Here is a 19069-nt window from a genome sequence, read left to right as displayed (position 1 = left end):
TGTCATGAAGGGACCTGCACTTCTGAATCTGCCACTCAGTACTGATCACCGAGACCTGAGTGGGGGAGCAGGGCGGCCCAGATCTGACTATGACATCAGACCAGACTGGAGAGGCGGGGGGATGTGTTGCTGCAGCCCATTGGAATTCGCTCCCTATCACCCTGAAACCCCTCCCTCTTGGCACGGGACTGGAGGGCCTGCATCTGGTATTGGGCCAAAGAGGCAGATTAGGGATGCCTCCCTGACTGAGCTGGCTGAGGTGGTCTCGGGTGTGGTACATAAAATGTAATCTGTGGATGTGTTCCATATTTGGAGGAAATGAACAGCTAGCACACACTACTTTAATTTTATTTTTTGCTTAGCTCCAGGTTTTCCCTTGTTCTAAGGCCTTTTTTCACCTTTTCTTTGAGAGAAGGGATATCTTGCCTTGAATTTGGCCCTTCTTGCATTTTGAAGCTTTTTGTCATAATTTCCCTCTAAACCAGTTCTCTAGGGATAAACTCTCTCTCATTCTTATTTTATTTCTGGTTATTTTCAGTTAAGGCTCGGAGTTCAGAGTTTTATTCTTATATTACACACACACAGCCACATCAGATTTTCAAAGAACTACAAAAAAAGGAAAAATATTCAAACTTAACCGTACAACACCGTTGTACAGCACACCACACTGGCTGCCATGTGCCATACTAGAAGTTCTTTCACAGAGCAAATGTATGGGTGGGTGTTCCTTCTTAGATCTTCCCTAATATTACACACATTTAGTTAGACCACTTGATCTGTTTAAGATGCAAAAAACCCACAATAAACTAAGATCCATCCCATTCCACAATTGCTGTCCTCTTCCTAATTGTTTCTCCACTATTGCTGACACTATTTCATTTTTAAACATTTGCCTTTACTTGGACTAATTTCCTGTTTAGATGTGTCTGAACATTGTATCTCACTTAACATACATCCCAAACCACCAGGGCCTGTCCCCTGGAATTCCATTCTGGATTGGTGGCCTGTTCCGCTTTTAAACTAATAGACCATGTACTTCGGACTGCTTTGGTAAGTGTTAGCCTCATGGGTTCTGTTTGACCACCAGTGTTGGCCCATTGGGGCACTTAAAGGACTTCACTTGCACGAGCATTTATACAGATGCTCCACTCTGTGAATTCCTGGATGAGCAGTGAGCGGCACCTTCTTACTGAGGCTTATATTTAATAAATAAATAAATTTTATTGCGATCAAAGACCAATGCGTAGATAGTAATTAAGATCATATAAAATACATAAAATCATGAGCGAGTAAAAATTACAAGATTACGATCAGTATAAATTTCCTACATAAGATCATTTATCATTGTTTTCTGGCATGCGATGGCAGCAGCATAGAAACTAGCCACACTAATATTTGTGTGCTGCTTTTCCAAGTTGAGCTCAAAAAAATCTCACAACAATAGCAAACCTGTGCACATGAAAACTAATTAAAAAGCACACAATAAAAGCATAATAAATGCAACAAATGAATCAAAACAGTATTTAAAAAATCACAAGATACAAATGAATCACACTGGATATACACTAGCAACACAAGTAAGAACATAAGAAGAGCTCCGGAGTGCAAGAGCACTCTCCCCTCCTGAGGTTTCCAGTAACTGGTATTCATATCGATATCGTGTCAAGAAACAGAACAACCACTGATGAAGTCAACAAAAACATATTCAGTCCCCTCCCATCTTTCACCTGGGAGACAAGTTTTCTACACTCAGCACGTTAACATGGTTTTCCCTCTTTTGTGAATTCTTGGATAATGACATTGCTGTTTCAACAATTCTGTTTCAACAAAAGCTCAACAATTCAAGCATTAATTAACAATTTCTCTCGTGTGAATTCCCTGATGGGAAGTGAGATATCTCTTGCAGCTCAAATTCTTTCCACATTCCATACATTTATATGGTTTCTCCCCAGTGTGAATTCTTTGGTGGGAAGAAAGGTGAGAACTGGCTCTGAAGCTCTTTCCACACAGTAGATATGAAACTGGCTCCTGGCTCCATAAGGCAGATGCTGCTGTGGAAAACAGGCCTTGAATTGCACCATCTGCATAGATGGCAGAGTCCTTGTTCAACAGCAACAAGATTTAGAATTTTTTTAATGTTCAAAATAATTTTTCTGTTGCCATCATGGTCAGGGAGATTTTTCAGATTTTCCTCTGCTGCGGCCCATGAATTCCAGCCGTTTAATGGGTATGTCTTTCTCCTTAACAGCTTTCTGGGTGCAGAGTTGGTAGCGCTTGAAGAGCTGGGTGCAGGGGTTGCCTCCACTGCTGTCGCCGCCCTCTCCCTTCAGGAACTTCTTGGCGAACCAGCGGTTGAAGCACTGGTCCTACTCCCGCTTCATCTCCGTGTAGGCCTCGCCCATGCTGTTCATGGCGGTAACCATAGACTTTTTTGAGCCAGTGGGCACATATGGAATTTTGGAGAAAGTGTTATGGGTGCCAGTCATAAAATGGCTGTCATGGGGATATGACAGAACACCAATGGCTGCAACACCAATGGGGGCAGATATAGCACAGTCCAAACACACACATGTCAAGTACTGAGAACTAGTCTAGGTCCAAACATGATCCAAAAAGAAAATCAGGCAGCAGTCTAAGGTCAATATTTCAGGGAGTTCAGGCAAGGTGCAGCTCGGATAATAATAATAAAATACACAGTACTCTTTATTGTAAATTCCATATGGCCAATTGATTCTAACAGAATGCTTTCGTTGATTTTTGCCGAACTCTTGTATCCGTAGCCAACCTATGGTTGCAATTCAACCATGATTTGACAAATGGAGTTGCATCCCAATCCGCTAACTCTTTTCCCAATAGATTTATCGTCATTAAATCTGATATATGATCTACTGTTAAACTATTTCTCACCCTCGTACAAATTATATTCATTAAACTGAAACCTCTTTCAGCTTCAGCACTACTGATTGCAATAGTGCTAACTATCTTTTTAGCTTTTTGTATAGTTGCAGGGATTGGAACATTGTTTGATTCTACATTATTATCTACAAAATCCCGAAAATCGTTCAAATCAATTACATGTTTTAAAATTTCACTTAAATGATACAATTTTTTTTCACCAGCTATCCATGGTGAAGTTAGTTCTTCATTAGGCCAGGTAGATGGTTCTAATAAATCAAAATAATTGAAAATGCTTTCATCGTTGTTTCTGTCCAATAAAAGACGTAAGTTCATGTGTTGAATTATATTTTCTAGTAACATATTCCTAGGAAGAGCATTAAATTTATTATTTTTATTAAATGGAATGTCTTTAAACTTATCTAACTTAATCAAATCTTCAACTTGAGATTCATGCTTTCCAGTACCAATCTTTAAATTTTCCAAAGCTCTTATGGTGCGTTCGATTAATTTTTGCGCTTTCTGAATGTTAGTTGATCTTGACTGCAATGCAGTTGAAAGCAATGAAAATTCTTCAAGAATGTCAATCATTAAAGCAAGGTCTTGCAAGAAATTAATGTTTGCTAATCTCTTTGCCAAACCAGAATATGAAGAACGAGAAAAATGCATATATAATGCAGGATATGCGTGCCATACAGCAGTAGCAGCTTGTAAACTACATGCCGCCCATCTCGGTCCCAGTACTCGACCAATTTTAATAATTTCCATTTCAAGTTCTTTAGCTACGGTTTCTAGCTCGGTTTGATTTTTATTAGATTGGTGATAAATAGAATAAATTTTATCCAGAAATATTTTAAAATGATTAACTTGTTTTATATCAGATATTGAATCGTCAAGTGATAATTGCAATCGATGATTTAAACAGTGCCAAATGATGACTTTAGGAAATTTTTCTAACAACTTTGTAGCTACTCCAGACTTTCTCCCCAGCATTGAATTAGCACCATCAGAACAAAATGCAATTAAGTTTGCTTTCAAATATTCATTATTAAAGCCACAATCATTTAAAGTAGACAACAATGTATTGAAAATACACTCTGCTGTGGTTGACACCAATTCTTTTAAAGCAACAAACAACATTACCGGTGCAGGAGCTGACTGAACTGCGCACTGGAGATAAATCACTAGGGTGCTTTTCTTTGAAATTGTAGATGCCTCGTCAATTATGATACAGATTTTGGCATTCTCTTCTATGATATTCTTAAATATCTTCATCTTAATTTCTTTTGCGATATGTTCTGCTATTCTTGTTGCACTGTATCGTGTCTGTAAACAATTGCCTATATCCACTCCATTTTTCTCTTGTAATTCTATTGCCCCCTCAATACCAGATAATGGCCTATTACGTTTTACTAAACTGTAAACAGTATTGAAAACTTTTACGGTAGCATCAATATTTTTATTACTTAGTTTATGCACTAAATTGGAAATTGAGTCATTAGCCGATTCTTTCAACAAATCTTGAATTTTAGTATGGGCTTTAGAAACATCGTGTTCCCTCATTTTTTTTCGCAGAGAAGCTTGCCTAGTAGTTTTATTACTGCCATTTGGGGTTACTAAATATGCGCTCCATTCCTTGGACACATGGACATGCTTTTCTGCTCTGACTCCTAAATGCTGAACTGTCGAACAATCCTTACATCCTAATTTACCTTCTTTTATTTCAAGCCATTTGTACTGTTCTGTAAACATAAATGCTTGTTTTTCATTCCAACAATCCGGAAGTGCAAGATTATCTATTTCTTCCTTTGACGAACATGATGGTTTTTCTTTGATGACTGGTTGTTCAACAGATTCTAAACTGGGTTCCATTGGCTTCGACGCTCCACAATGATTTTTGTTCCTATCATTATTTTCTGTGTTTGTTTTCACCTTCTTCACATTTAAAAAACTTAATAGATCACTCTGTCGTTTTGGCATTTTAGGGATCAGAATCTGAAAAATAATTTTACGTTACGTTAGTAAAATTCACAATACCACTTGAGGGTTAATGTTTGTGTTAAATCAAGGGGAACACCTAGTATTTGCCATTATCTCTGAGTTGTGTGACATGTTTGTAGTTTTTATTGAAAAAGCTTTTTTGTGCATGCATCTGTCACAAAGCATCTTTGTGACCCGGAGATTTAAAAATAACAATGCAGGAGACATCTATTTTAAGGACTAGTTATCATTTAACTTTGAGTGGCTAATATTTCATTCTACGGACACAGCGTAATACAAAAAACAAGAGGCCAAAATCTCTGGGGCAGTGAATAAGATAGCAACAGATTTCAAGAATACTGAAAGGATGGGGTAAGCTTTTATTGGAAGGGGAGAGAGGAGGAAAGAGGGACACATCTCCATCCCTTTCAAGGGCTGCTGTGATGTTCAAGGTAACTGTTCTCCATTACTGCAGGTAGGATGTAGAGTCATTGATTCAAGAAGCATGCTGGTTGTTTTATTACAAAGGGAAGGTCAGTGGCGTACCTAGAGTATTTGACACCCAGAGCGGATCATTTTTTAACCCCTCCTCTATTCGACAAAATTATTTTCAGTAATAATCATGAAATGAAACAAATAATAATAATGGCCAGAAAAGAAACGCAGACAGTGAAAAATTTCTTCTATTGAATTTTGAAATTCTAAACCATGTTATGTGCAATAAAATAGCATCCCTATAATGAACTTCTTAATAATAAAAGGTATTTTTTAAAAATAAAATTAAAAAACATTCCACAGTGAAATATTTCTGCAGGCTTAACCCTATTTTAAACAAGCCAAAAAAAAAAAAAGAAACTCAGATCAAATGCAGCCAGTTAAAAATTCTGCCTAGACTGTAAGTAGGGATGGGGAACGTGTGGCCATCCAAATGTTGGACCACAACATCCCTGACCAGTTCTGGTTCATCCCATGCAGGTGGGGGGAGCTCTTTGCCTCCCCCCACCCCCAAAAAACATTCAGCAAGAACATCTGAAACCTATTTCCCCTTCACTGCAGATCTGGAGTGGCTTTCAGAAGAACAAGGATGTGCATGGCCTCCTTTCCCATCTTCTGCTTGGTAAAGATGGTTGGACTGCTGAATGTCAGGAATGGCAAACAGGCATTACCCTCAAGTTCAACGCATTTCACTTTTCCAGATTAAGAATGAAAAATGATGATTCATCATTATTGTACATTGATGTTGATTGGCTCTACTTCTCCATAACATCTGAATCAGGAGAGACTGAATTATTTCTGTTGTCAATAGATTAAGAACCACTGCTACGCGTACTCTCCCGAGCTGTTACAGTAATGCTGGAAGTCTGTGGTTAGCTGACAGTAGTCAACACCATTGCTCTTTTCTACACCAGCATCAACTCATCTCAGGAACTGGACCGCCACTTGTGTAATAATAATTAATAATAATAATTTAATTTTTGTGTCGCCTATCTGGCCAAAGCCACTCTAAGCGACGTACACAATTAAATTCCAGTAAAATACAATTTAAAATACAATTTAAAATACATAGCAATACAATACAGTCGACAATAAAGGATTAAGTTACAGCATAAAACAGTATGTAAACAACGGGCATTCAGTAATAGTGATAAAAGCTTAGCCCACCCCGGAGGTCCCGAAGGCCTGTCCAAAGAGCCAGGTTTTTAATGCTCGGCGAAATGCATCCAGGGAAGGGGCATGTCGAAGATCGAACGGGAGGGAGTTCCAGAGAGTGGGGGCCGCCACTGAAAATGCCCTCTCCCTAGTTCCCACCAACCTAGCTGTTTTCATTGGTGGTACTGAGAGAAGGCCCTGCGTGGCTGATCTAGTCAGGCGGCTAAATTGGTGGTATTGGAGGTGCTCCTTCAGGTAAACTGGGCCGAGACCGTATAGAGCTTTAAAGGTTAATACCAACACCTTGAATTGGGCCCGGAAAGCAACTGGAAGCCAGTGTAGATGAACTACTGTGTAGGAAGGAGCCATTGGCACTATCTAGCCATCTCTAAATTGCTTCACAGCTCATGGCACTCAAACGAGTGACCAATAAAATCAGTAGGAACATAATAAAACAGTAAGTGACTAAAAAATACACAGCGCTCAAGCTAATAAAATTCAACAATAAACCATGTCAAGGAAGAAAATAAATTACTGGTTCTTCAGTTAAAAGAAGTCAGACCCACTAATTCTCCAATCAATTTAAATGTGGCAAGGCAAATACTCTCAAACAAAAAATGCCGTTACATGTTCTCTCAGATTAAAGCAGGAGTAGGTCCTTACGGCCAGAAAAAAACAAAAATAGAAAATTCTATAGAGGTATGTTATTTAATTCCGACTCTTATACCATGGTGCAAACGTGACATCCAGATTAGGCAAATATGGGCCCTTGGCTTCATCCTGCAGGATTCTTCTGATGCCCTTACGACACTTCCCTGCTTTTCCCTTTCTTGGATATGTGCAGGCCCAACTCCCCTCCCTTCCATTTATTTTCACCACTCGTGGGATTCAGAAAGGCACTCTTCCCACGTATCAGGTTACTACTACACGACTTGTGGTTCATATTCTGCTCAAAAGCACACAATTACCTTGCAATCTGCGTGGGTTCTCTTTGGCATGCAAGGTTTGATTTGGTCACTTGCGCGAGCTCCCTGTGCGATTTGTGCTGTGTTTTGCATGCACCTGCTTACTGCTTGTGTGGCTAACATGTGCTGCTGCGGCTTTGCTTTTCCTGTGGAGAGAGGTAGGTAGGTGAGATGCTACTGGCCTGCCTTTTCAGGGCAAGAGTTTGGGGACTCAGTGTCCCCTTGGCCTAGTCGCCTCAAGGAAGATCTTTCAGGGCAATTTGTCTTACTGAAGCTGTGACAGCGTCAGCCACAAAGCTTTGGAACTGCACAGGACGGCGGGAAAATGGCATCACTGTTGTGTTGTGCGAGGACTTGGCCCAGGGTGCATTGTGCAAGTGCCGGCCAGGCAGAGGCCTGAGGTTGTACAGTGGACGGTGCCACTGCTTCCCATTTTTATTTACATTTACACACAACTTTCAGCGAGGAGAAAACTAGCTCAAAAGGGAAAGAGGTCCTAGCTCAGCCCAGCTCCCTCCTTCCTCTGCTAGTTTTCTCCTTACAGACGTTTGTTTATTTAAGATAGTAGGATTTCCCCACCCCAAGCGGGGCAGTCCATGCCACCATTTTATTCCGCTGTACTTTGTAGACACAGACCAGGGAGCTACGTTTGGGAGGTTAATATTTAATCGAACAGTTTCGTGCCTATTGGCCACTTGCTGCCCAGAGACAAATGAGCCCGGCCGCTCACAAAGTCGGCTGAACGAGGTCTAAGTTGTCATCTCACTGACTCTAAGGCCTACGGGGCAGCTGCACTTCCAAGTTACAGGGGAGGAACCCACTACTTCGCCTACTTTGACCACGCCATTTGCAGGAACAGTGGCTCCTCTTTCCCGATATGAGGGCGGCTGCAGAGAGCAGCAGGGCCACAGCGAGGCACTTCTCCTTTGACACTTGGGGTTGGAAGGAATGCCGTCGCTTAAAAGACCCGTGCGTCAACTAGCCAGTTCGTGCGTCAACTAGCCAGTTCTGTTGCGCAAATTCCCCCAAGGAAGGGTGCCGTTCCCCAGGGAATTTGCAAAACACTGGGCAGGAGCAAATCTGACCACAGGCAAGGCCCGACCTGGGCCGCGTGGAGGCAGTTTGCCGCATTCTCAACATGCGCCAATGGCCTGGGCTGAGCCTCCCAGCCCCGCCCACGCCACGGCGCTGAAAGTGTGGAAGCAGCACTAACAACAGGTTCAGCGGGAAATGCACAGCTCCAGCCCACTGCACCTCTCGGGGCTTGTGTCCACGTGGAGCGTGCGGGTTTGCTGCCGGAGAACTCGGGAGGGGAAGGGCTTTGCTGGCGCTCCCTCATAGGGTCTGGCTTCCTGTGAGGTTCATTCCCGGCGCGAGCCCTTGGGAGGGGTGAGAAAAAGTATTGTCCGTCCCTCAGAGGACCTAAAAGCTCACACCTGCTTTCGCAGAACGGGAGCTGCCGTGTGCCCGGTGGTGCATTCTCGATTGCCTGCTTTTACATGCTGAAGGAAAGAGGGGGGAGAAAGGAAGTGCCGAGCAGACATAAAAGCGGCCAGCTCCTGCTTTTCACCCGGGTAACTTTCCATACTGGCTCATGGGAAGGTAGTGAAGAAGGCAGGCACCTGATCACGGGCGAGCAAATGGGGTGCAGAGGCTCGGAGGCTGGCCTGTGTTTAACAACCGGCTCGCAGAATTCCTGATAATTTAACAATTGGCTCTCCCGATTCTGTGCGAGCCGGCTCCAGCACACCACTGTGTGTAACCATTTTGCTTTTACTCCTTATCAGGTCTTGTTCAATGGAAACTGGGGATAAAAATGATTTAAATCAATTTAATGGATATATCCTACTTGTCTGAAAGAAGAGACCTTGAAGAGATGAAATTTAGGATGTTTGAAAAAATGCTGTGTGTGTGGGTGTGCATAAACAAACACACACAGACACACAGGCAAACTGCAGGAGGTGTGATTCTGTATTGGCCAAATCCCTATCCTGTGAAGGGGCCTCTCCCCTCCCCCCCATGACAGGCTGCCAAACCTTGAGCTAGCCTGGAAAAAGGGAATGTGGAGTGTTGAAATACAGGAAAAGTGCGGATGAAGGGAGGCCTCTTCTTACTGGCCAACTCCCTTCTATCACAAGGGTAGCCAGAGGGGCCCTCTCCAGAGCTGCTCAGATTCTCATTCCCATCAGCAGGGACAGTGGTCACGGATGATGGCACAATCGCTGGAGGGCACCATGATATATCCAGGTCCTCTAATGGTCCTTTCCCCTAAAAAAGGAATGATGTGATACCACCCTTCGCTCCAGGTCTAGCAAAGAGGATGAATTAAGGGGGAAGTTTTGGCTTCTCTTCCCAAAGCCCAAAATGTCAAATGTTACATCTCGTGAGCTATTTTAGAAACCGAAATGGAGCTTAGCTATGCTGTGTTAGCAAACATTTTAGAGAGAAATTTCAGAGAATTGTCTTTAAAAGGAAATGTGAAGTGAAATATCAAAACATAAAAAAATATTTCCAGGGCGGAGGGCAGAAAAATGAAAAGCAGGTTATGCAAGAACATCTTTAAAATCCTGATCAGATATTTCCAGGACAGTGAAAGCCTCTCATATTTGTGGAAATTTGAGAGCAGTAAAAGCCAGCCCCTTTGTTGAGATTGATGGTTTTTTGGCCCAATCATAACATCCATCCCAACTTTCATGTCAGTCATCTCGACAGACAACCAGAAAATGACCAAGAGGCTAGTTACACCATCCTAACTTCTCCAAAAATACCTCTCAAATGATCTGCCCAGTTTAAACCAGTTGGGCCACTGTTTAGAAGGGCATAATTCTGTCCATTCAAGGTAACTGCAGAGGGGTAAGAATCCCAGATGAAGTAGGTGGTACTATATTAGAATATTTGGGTGCATTACAAAAAGAAATACTGAATTTCAAAACAGATATCGTGCTCCAATGTGGAGCCTTACCAAGACAGGCCAGAGTCCCACAATTCTCCTCCATGACTTCCTTATGCAGAGCTCTCTGGTCAGGATCCAGCAGGGCCCACTCCTCTTCTGTGAAATACACAGCCACATCCTCAAAGACCACTGGACCCTAAATGAGTAACAAAACATTTCCACCCCCTAGATAACATAAAGATGATCTACAACCAACATGCAATAGTAAGTTAAGGTGGGATGGCTGGTCATTACTCTTAGAACTTAAGTGGGATTCACAGCTTTTGTTGTGGGCAACTTTAAGAGAAGCACAGAGAAGGAGAGAGATTCACTGAGGCCCAGGGAGGGGAGCAGGGGACAGAGGAACCCCAGCTGCCCCCAGCCTCTTCCCTATTGAATCTTCCCCCTACCTGATCACATGGAACAGCAGCAACTTCCCATACACCACAAAGAGAAGGTTTAGTAGGTCTTGGTGACATCATTCCAGCACCTGTGAGAAACAAAATGTGCCCAGAAGCCTTTAGTATATGCTTGTCTCAGAGGATAAACAATGTTTGTCTAACTACACTTGGGTCTTATCTGTTGAATGAGCTTCCCCTGTTTATTCACAGTTTATATTTCAGTGGTCTGATAAAACATCTTTCCCCATTTGAGATCTTGGCCACAAATCAAAGTGCTGGTTCCCATATACAAAATCGTGATGGGATGTAAATAAGGGCATTTTTCAGCTGTGGAAAAAGCTGGAGACAAGAGGAAAAGACTCAAAATCAAGAGAGACACCACCTGGAGATAAACCCCATTCACCCTTACCCAGCGGCCTCTGTCTGGTGTCCAATGAAGTCCTCTCTGCCTCGGAAAAATAATTTCTTTTTCCTCCAAACAGACCCTTTTCCTGAAACAGCAATAAGAACATGAAAAGAGCCTGCTGGATCAGGCCAGTGGCCCACCTTATCCAACATCCTGTTCACACAGTGGCCAACCAGATGCCCATGCAAAACTAAGAACTGAAATAATATTATAGGGAGAATAGAAAAGGATTGATAGAGGGAAAATCCTTAGAGGTATTTGATATCTGGGGTAGCCAACATGGTACCCTCCAGATCAGACTCCAACTCACATCAGCCGCAGCCAATAAGATGAATAGTCAGTGATGATGGGAGTTTTACTGAAACAACATATGGAGGGCACCACATTGGCTTTCCCTGATCTACATGAAACCCTCTCACCTGCCGCTCTTGCTGCTGCTTCTCCTCTGCCTGGCTCAGGAGGAATCCTTCGGCCAGGGCCACCGCCTGGGAACTGGTCTCCGCTCCACATTCCCTCACCCAGCTCTCCATCTCCGGTGGAAGGATCCTCAGGAACTGTTCCAGGATCACCAGGTCCAGGATCTGGTTCTTTGTGTGCCGCTCTGGCTTGAGCCACTGATGGCAAAGAAGATGGAGTCGACTGCAAGCCTCTCGGGGCCCCACAGCCTCCTGGTAGCGGAAATACCTGAACTGCTGGGACTGGACATCTGAGTGGAGGTTGTCCTCCCCCAAGATCTTCTGCATGTTTCCCCCAAGGAATTTCTCTGTGCAGGTCCCAGACTTGATGGCATCAGGGCCTTTTCTTGCTTCAGGGATAGCTGAGTCTTGCTGATTCATCTTTGAGCTGTGGGAGGAGAGGAGGCGCATTTCACTGAAGTGCACAGACACCCTCTCCCCCTTCCCTTCCTCTCTAGGAATCTAGTTTCATTCATTCAGGAGCAGGAGTGCAGTAGCATATTTATATCCTGCCCTTCCTCCCAAAGGAGCCCAGGGTAGCAATACAATAAAATTGTATTTAATTCAATAAAAATAAGCTTTCACTCTGCAATTGATGAGTTGTTTGGACACCAGGAATCCACTATTCAGTAAATGTGAGTGGATGTTAAAAAATCCCGTGGTATACATGTCTACTCAGAGCAGCAAGTCTCTTGATGTTTAATGAGACTTATTTCCAAGTGAGTTGGTACTGGGTTATAGCCTAGGATTTTTTGTGAGGAAGGGGCAGAGGAGGGTTCATGGTGAGAGGGCCCCTTGTACACACCAATCTGGGAGTAAGCACACTTGAACACAATCTGGACTTATATATACATGGAAATACACAATACAGTAGGGCCCCACTCATATGGCGGGTTAGGTTCCAGACCCCTGCTGAAAAGCAAAAACCGCCGAAAAGATCAGCTGTAGCGCGGGGGTCTGGAACCTAACCCACTGATCACACCAGAGATCAGCTGTAGCACGGGGAGCTCTAGCCGCTGCACTCTAGCTGACAGCGCTTGGCCCTTGAAGCTCCCCACAGCTGACTGTAGCGTGCAATCAGCTGGAGAGCGGGAAGCTTCAGGGGCCAAACGCTGTCAGGCGTAGCGTGGTGGCTGGAGTTCCCCGCGCTACAGCTGATCGCCCTGCTGGCGCTGTATTACTGGGACACCGTAAAGCGGGGCACCGAAAAGCAGGGCCCTACTGTAATCGTGCCAGATTGGTTGAAGCCTGGAGGTGTACTAAGGGGGTTAGGGGGTGGAGGAAAAAATATGCCCCTTCCTTGATAAAGGTGCATCATTTTTCTTAAAGGAAGCAAAATCTGATGCTATGACACAAGCACTAAGTCCCCCTTTGCAGCCATTTTACACCTCCTTCTAGATCTTCACAACAAGCCTGAGAGGTAGGCTGGGCACAAGGGCACCCAAGCAGCTTCATGGCTGAGTGGGGATTTATTATGAAGTATTAATAAATAGCCATAACAAATGAATCAGTGCTTAATTTTTAACTATTTAAATCTTGAATTTATCCCAGCATGGGCAACTGAACAGAATTACTATAAATCTTCAATCACTTTCAGCCCCTTCCGTCTGAAATACAATGCCTGATTGCGTACTGAATGTAGCATTGAATGCAGGTGAAACCACACACATACCTTTCCCAATATATTTTTTTCTCTCTTTCCCTCTCTAACTCCTGGCTTTGGGCTGGAACAAAACCACACATTCCTCCCCCTTTTTTGGTTTTTGTTTAAATGAGAGAGAGAGTGCATTAGCAAAACACATTCTCTCTCTCTGCTCCATAAGAGTAAGGTACCAATCTGAGGTTTCTAGTTACTGCTTTTGAGTGGAGCACATACACACGTCAGTCACATGGGATTTCATTTGCATTGTCTGTGTTTTCTGATGACCTTCCTACAGTTGTTATTGAGACTTTTGAGTAAGCATGCATAGGAATAGGCTATAAGGCTGCAATCCAAGGCACATTTACTTAGGAGTAAGTCCCCGCTGAACAAAAGCTCTCTCTCTCTCTACACACACACACTACAGAAACCTCCCTGGTAGACTGTGTGAATGCTGCAGACATAATATAATTTGACTTCAGCAAAGCTTTTGACAAAGTGCCCCATGATATTCTGATTAGCAAGCTAGCTGAATGCTGCATTTGGGTACAGAATCATACTCAAAGAGTGCTTATCAATGCTTCCTTCTCAAACTGGGGGGGAGGGTAGGAGCAGGGTACCACAGGGCTGGGTCCTGGGCCCACTGCCCTTCAACATTTTTATTAATGACTTAGGTAAGGAGGTGCAGAAATGCTTATCAAATTTGCAGATGTCACAAAATGTTGGAATATGTGGTTCAACTCAAACTTGTGGGTTGAGGCTGCATGGGGTTAAAAGGGTAGGCTAATACCTATTGTTTGATCTCCTGCTGTCTCTCTCCTTCCTGCTAGACTGATATGCAAAGGATGTTTGATCCCAATTCCTTCCCGCCTTCTCAGTGTTCCTTCTTCTCTCTCAAGAGGGGAGCAGATATCTTTCCTTTGTCTCTCCCTCTCAACCAGCATGAGTGCTGCACTGGGACCAGTGCAGACTGCTCCAACATAGTTAGTTAGCTAGATGTAGAACTCTTTCCTATCAAGTATGTACTTCCAAATAAAGTAGTTATTTCTTATTTTAAATCTTAAAGTCTCTGTCTGACTAATTCACAGGGAAGGTGTAATTTTTAGCAAAGATTCAAATACACAAAGCTCACTCAGATGCTCAAATATCTAATTTTGCTCCTCTGCAACACAAAATTGGTGGGGGGCATAGCTAATACCTTCCAAGACAGGTACAAAATTCAAAGGCATCTTGATAGGCTGGAGCACTGGGCTGAAAACAACAGAATGAAATTTAACAGGGATAAGTGCAAAGTTCTACACCTAGGAAAAAGAAACGAAATGCACAGTTATAAGATAGGGGATCCTTGGCTCAGCAGTACGACATGCGAGAAGGATCCTGGGAATGTTGTTGATCACAAGCTGAATATAAGGCCAACAATGTGATGAGGTCGCAAAAAAGGAAAATGCTCTTTTAGGCTGCATTAACAGAAGTATAGTTTCCAAATTGCATGAAGTATTGGTTCCCCCCTATTCAGCACTGGTTAGGCCTCATCTTGAGTATTACATCCAGTTTTGGACACCACAGTTTAAGAAGGATGCAGACAAACTGGAACGGGTTTAGAGAAGGGCAACAAGGATAATCAGTGGACTAGAAGCAAAACACTATGAGGACGGACTGGAAGAACTGGGCATGTTTAGCCTTGAGAAGAGAAGACTGAGGGGAGATATGCAGGGCTGTGGAGTCAGTACGCCAAACCTTTGACTCTGACTCCTCTATTTTTCTACTGTCCGACTCTGACTCCGCCCAAAATTGCTTCCAACTCCAAAAGGGCTGTAAATGTCTTTTTAAATTGGAAGCTCTTATAGGAGCATTTTTATCGCTGCCTGAATATGCGCTGATCTTGGCATCACGGCATTTGTCTTCATCTGGGTCCTGTGTCATACACTGACACACAAAATGTTTTCCACCTTGAGTTGTGGTGAAATGCTCGACTACAGCTGACTTCATGGGAAGCTTCTTTGACATTTTGAATTTATATTTTTAAAAATTTGTCAATCAAAATTTATTTTGAAGTTGGAGTCGGTACATTTCTACTGACTCCGACTCCACAGCCCTGGAGATATGACAGCACTTCAAGTACTTGAAAGGTTGTCACACAGAGGAGGACCAGGATCTTTTCTCCATCATCCCAGAGTTCAGGTCATGGAATAATTACAAGTTACAGGAAGCCAGATTTCAACTAAACATCTGGAAAAACTTCCTAACTTTTAGAGCGGTTCGACAATGGAACCAGTTCCCTAGGGAGGGAGTGGGCTCTCCAACACTGGAGACATTCAAGAGGCAGCTGGACAGCCACCTTTCAGGGATGCTTTACTTTGGATTCCTGCACTGAGCAGGGGGTTGGACTCAATGGCCTTATAGGCCCCTTCCAACTCTCTGATTCTATGATTCCTCCCTGGGGCATGCAGGAACCCATATACTGCTCCAAACTTCCCTTCACAACTTTTTTTAAAAGCAAGCCCCAATCACTCCCTAACCCTTGCTGCTGACTGGCAGCCTGAGCTTGCAGTGATCATAAGAAAGGCAGAACCTGGGCTTGGCTGTCCACCCTCCTCTGCAAACTTCTATGTCGAAGGTCCTGCTGACTCCCCCCCCCCAGCGGTGAGAGCCAATCAGTGTGCAAGGGGGATCCATGCTGACTGCTTCTCGGCTGCCATGACTGCTCACCTTCCTGGATTCAAGGCCAATCTCTCCCAAGGCAACCAGGGAAGGAGGTAGCTTTTCAACTCGCACATTCGTCACATGGGAATTGCAAAACCTGATTGGCTGTAGAGACAGAGGGACTCTAGGAGGGACTGTAAAACCTGGAGGGAGCAGCTTGAGTGGTTTTTTTTTTTTTAATCACTTCAAGGAGATTTTGCGACTGATCCCCTCCATCCAGCTGCCATCGTGTGCACATCTCGTTAAATAGGATTCGTTTTTAAGGGGAGTGGGGAAAAAGAAGCTCTGCTCCCTGATGGTGGTGGGTGGTGATGGGGATCCCGAAAGGCTCAGCCCAAGAGGCCACCTCCTTATAGGGTGAGAGTCTCTCCCTTGCACTGTCGGCCATTCCAGCCTTTTCAATCCGGGCATCTCCCTCCATCCCCCTTTGCAGGGGTCTCCCAGCCCCCTCCTCGCCCCCCTGCCTTGCAGCTGCACCCTCCCCAGCAGCCCTGTGACTCCCCTTCGCCCAATGCACAAGAGGGAGGGGGCTTACCAGACCCCAGAAGGGACCACCGAGGCTGCAGCCCTTGAGAGAGAGAGAGAGAGAGAGAGAGAGAGAGAGAGAGGAGCCGCGTTGTCCCCAGGGAAGATCCAGGCAGGAAGTGGCGTGCAGAGAAGGGGAGGTGCATTTATTGTAAAGGGCACAAATGGTCCCTTCCCCTTTCGCTTCCCCTCTGGGAATCTCATATCTCTCATTTTAACCCTTAGATGGCCAGGCAGCCGGGTCATCTCTCAAAGCAGCAGTCGAAGAGGAAGGACCACTCAGGTTGGGGCAGCTTCCTGCCTCCTGTATTCTGCGCAGTACAATCTTTCTTCTTTGGATCCTGCGTTGAGAAATGATCTGGCTGTCCGACCTTCTAAGGGTTAAACTCAACGAGATTAGATTCCTAGAAAAGAAGAGGGAGAGGGGCCATCTGCGCTTCAAGGAAAACGCACTTTCCCACACGTCACTTCCTGCCCCGTCCTTCCTTTGGAGGAAAGCCACTCCCGTCTCTTTCTCACACACATACATAAGGGCTGCAGCGTCGGTGGCCCCTTCCGGGTCTGGTGAGCCCCCCTCCCCCTTGTGCATTGGGCGAAGGGGAGTCCCAGGGCTGCTGGGGAGGGTGTAGAGGAGGAGCTGCAAGGAACGGGAGATGTCCTGATTGAACCTGCAGCCAGTGAAGGTGGAGAAAAGGCTGGAGTGGCCGACAATGGCAAGGGAGAGATCCTTAGCCCATAAGGAGGTGGCCTCTTGGAGTGACTCGGGATCCCCATCACAACACCAACTATCAGGGAGCAGAGCTTCTTTTCCCCCACTCCCCTTAAAAACCAATCCTAGTTAGCGAGACGTGGATATAATTAAAGGTAGACTGCAGCTGGATGGGTAGATGTGTGTTTTTCTCTGGCCAATGAGCCTGTGTAATAGGACAGGGACAGAGAAGAGAAGAAAAACGATAGAGAAGGTCTTGGTACAGTTAGAGAAACATTGGGGGGCAGGGATCATGCCACAAATGGGTGTGTTGTGTGTAGGTTTGGGTGGGAAGTGGAGCTTCCATATGTACAAGCAGTATCCCAGATCTCTGTCCGTTAAATGACTTGAACTTGATTCCTAGAGAGGAAGGGAATCTGAGGGATGGAGGGGCTGGGTCCCCCAGAGCAAAAGCACTTCTGTAGTCTCTTCCTGCCTGGCATCTAACTTGGGGGAGTGTAGCTACTCTTGTTGCCAAGCACATCATTAGTGGCCTCCTCTGAAATTTAGTGAATTCCCTCCCCCTTTGCACATTTGGTTGAAGGATTTTCTCAGGGCCACAGGGCTTGATCCCTCCCCAAATCAGGGTGGGCTTCTTCCCTTCCTCCTCCCTGCAAATCCAGGACACCACATTGAATTGAGGGGGGCTTACAAGTAGGCAGTGGAGGCATGTCAGTGGAATCGACTCTGGGTTTTTCCTGGAGCTGTGCAAGGCACTGAAACCTAGTCTCAAAATGAAACCTAGTCACCGCCACACTAAAGGTCCGTTTCCTATATTGTGCAGAACGGACCTCCTGATAAGATGGTATCTGCAGGAGGCCCTCACCTGCAGAGTGCAGTGATCGACTCGGTATGTAAGGGATAAGATGGTCTTTCAGGTAACCTGGTCCTGAGCTGTATAGGGCTTTGTACACCAAAACTAGAACCTTGAACTTGGCCCGAATAGTAAATAGGCAAAGAGAGCAATCCAAATGCCTAATGGTCATTGACAGTGAGCAACAGGGTAGCCCCATTGCTCGTGCTGCCTGGAGTGAAGGTAAACTTTGTCATTCATTAATTTAGGATGACAGTTCCAAAATTTGGGATTCATTCTTCTCTTCACATTGTACCATAATATCCTTGAACATCCTTATAACAACCAGGTCATAAATCCCAGGAACTGTGGCATTCCAATCTAATTAAAACAACAACAACAGGTAACTTTAGGAGACAGTTCAAATCAAAAGTTAACTAAAGGTATCAACGGATCAAAGTGATAAGATATTTCATTCCCAAGTAAACAAAAGTTCTGTGTTCAAGCAGAGGCTTGAATTGGTCACAGAGTTTAACTAGGGAATATAGAAAGCTGCTTTATACTGCATCAGACCATTGATCATCTAGCTCAGTATTGTTTGCACTGACTGGCGGCGCGTCGCCAAGATTACAGGTAGTGGGTCTTTTCCAGCCTTACCTGGAGATGCTGGGGATGGAACTTGGGACAGCTGCTCTATCACTGAGCTATAGCCTTTACCCTAACAAGCTATGACTTTTTTGTGGGTTTTTAAAAATAAAAGTAGGGGGTAATCAGGATTATCTTCCTCTCAGGTCCCTTTTGGAGCGGCTGTCAGAGAGCTGTCAATCATCCAGAAATCAGGGCTGTGGAGTCGGTACAGCAAACCTTCGACTCCAACTCTGACTCCTCTATTTTTCTACTGTCTGACTCCGACTCCTTCATAAATGGCAAATTAAGATATTAATTTTATATTGAAGTCGGAGTTGGTACATTTCTAC

General features: G+C 44.4%; 1 protein-coding gene across 9 annotated transcripts; it reads right to left on the bottom strand.

Moving 5' to 3' along the window:
* Positions 1–673: 673 nt before the first annotated feature.
* KIAA1586 (KIAA1586 ortholog) lies at positions 674–16659 on the bottom strand. 9 transcript variants are annotated; one of them, XM_061620373.1, is made up of 8 exons: positions 16033–16197; positions 14522–14574; positions 11649–12072; positions 11233–11314; positions 10833–10912; positions 10453–10579; positions 7494–7636; positions 679–4890 (listed from the first exon to the last, which is right to left on the bottom strand). In XM_061620373.1, the coding sequence occupies exons 3-8, from the start codon at positions 12063–12065 to the stop codon at positions 2734–2736; spliced, it is 3006 nt and encodes a 1001-aa protein (XP_061476357.1). In that variant the 5' UTR covers positions 12066–12072; positions 14522–14574; positions 16033–16197; the 3' UTR covers positions 679–2733. The 9 variants fall into 9 exon arrangements, with proteins under 9 accessions (XP_061476360.1, XP_061476359.1, XP_061476356.1 ...); XM_061620370.1 differs by lacking the exon at positions 16033–16197 and adding an exon at positions 16562–16659 and having other exon boundaries at positions 680–4890; XM_061620372.1 differs by lacking the exons at positions 7494–7636; positions 16033–16197 and adding an exon at positions 16562–16659 and having other exon boundaries at positions 677–4890; positions 10453–10539.
* Positions 16660–19069: the final 2410 nt, after the last annotated feature.

Source organism: Rhineura floridana, chromosome 3 (assembly GCF_030035675.1).
Source record: "Rhineura floridana isolate rRhiFlo1 chromosome 3, rRhiFlo1.hap2, whole genome shotgun sequence".
NCBI classification, from domain to species: Eukaryota; Metazoa; Chordata; class Lepidosauria; order Squamata; family Rhineuridae; genus Rhineura; species Rhineura floridana.
This window is presented reverse-complemented; position numbering and strand designations above follow the sequence as displayed.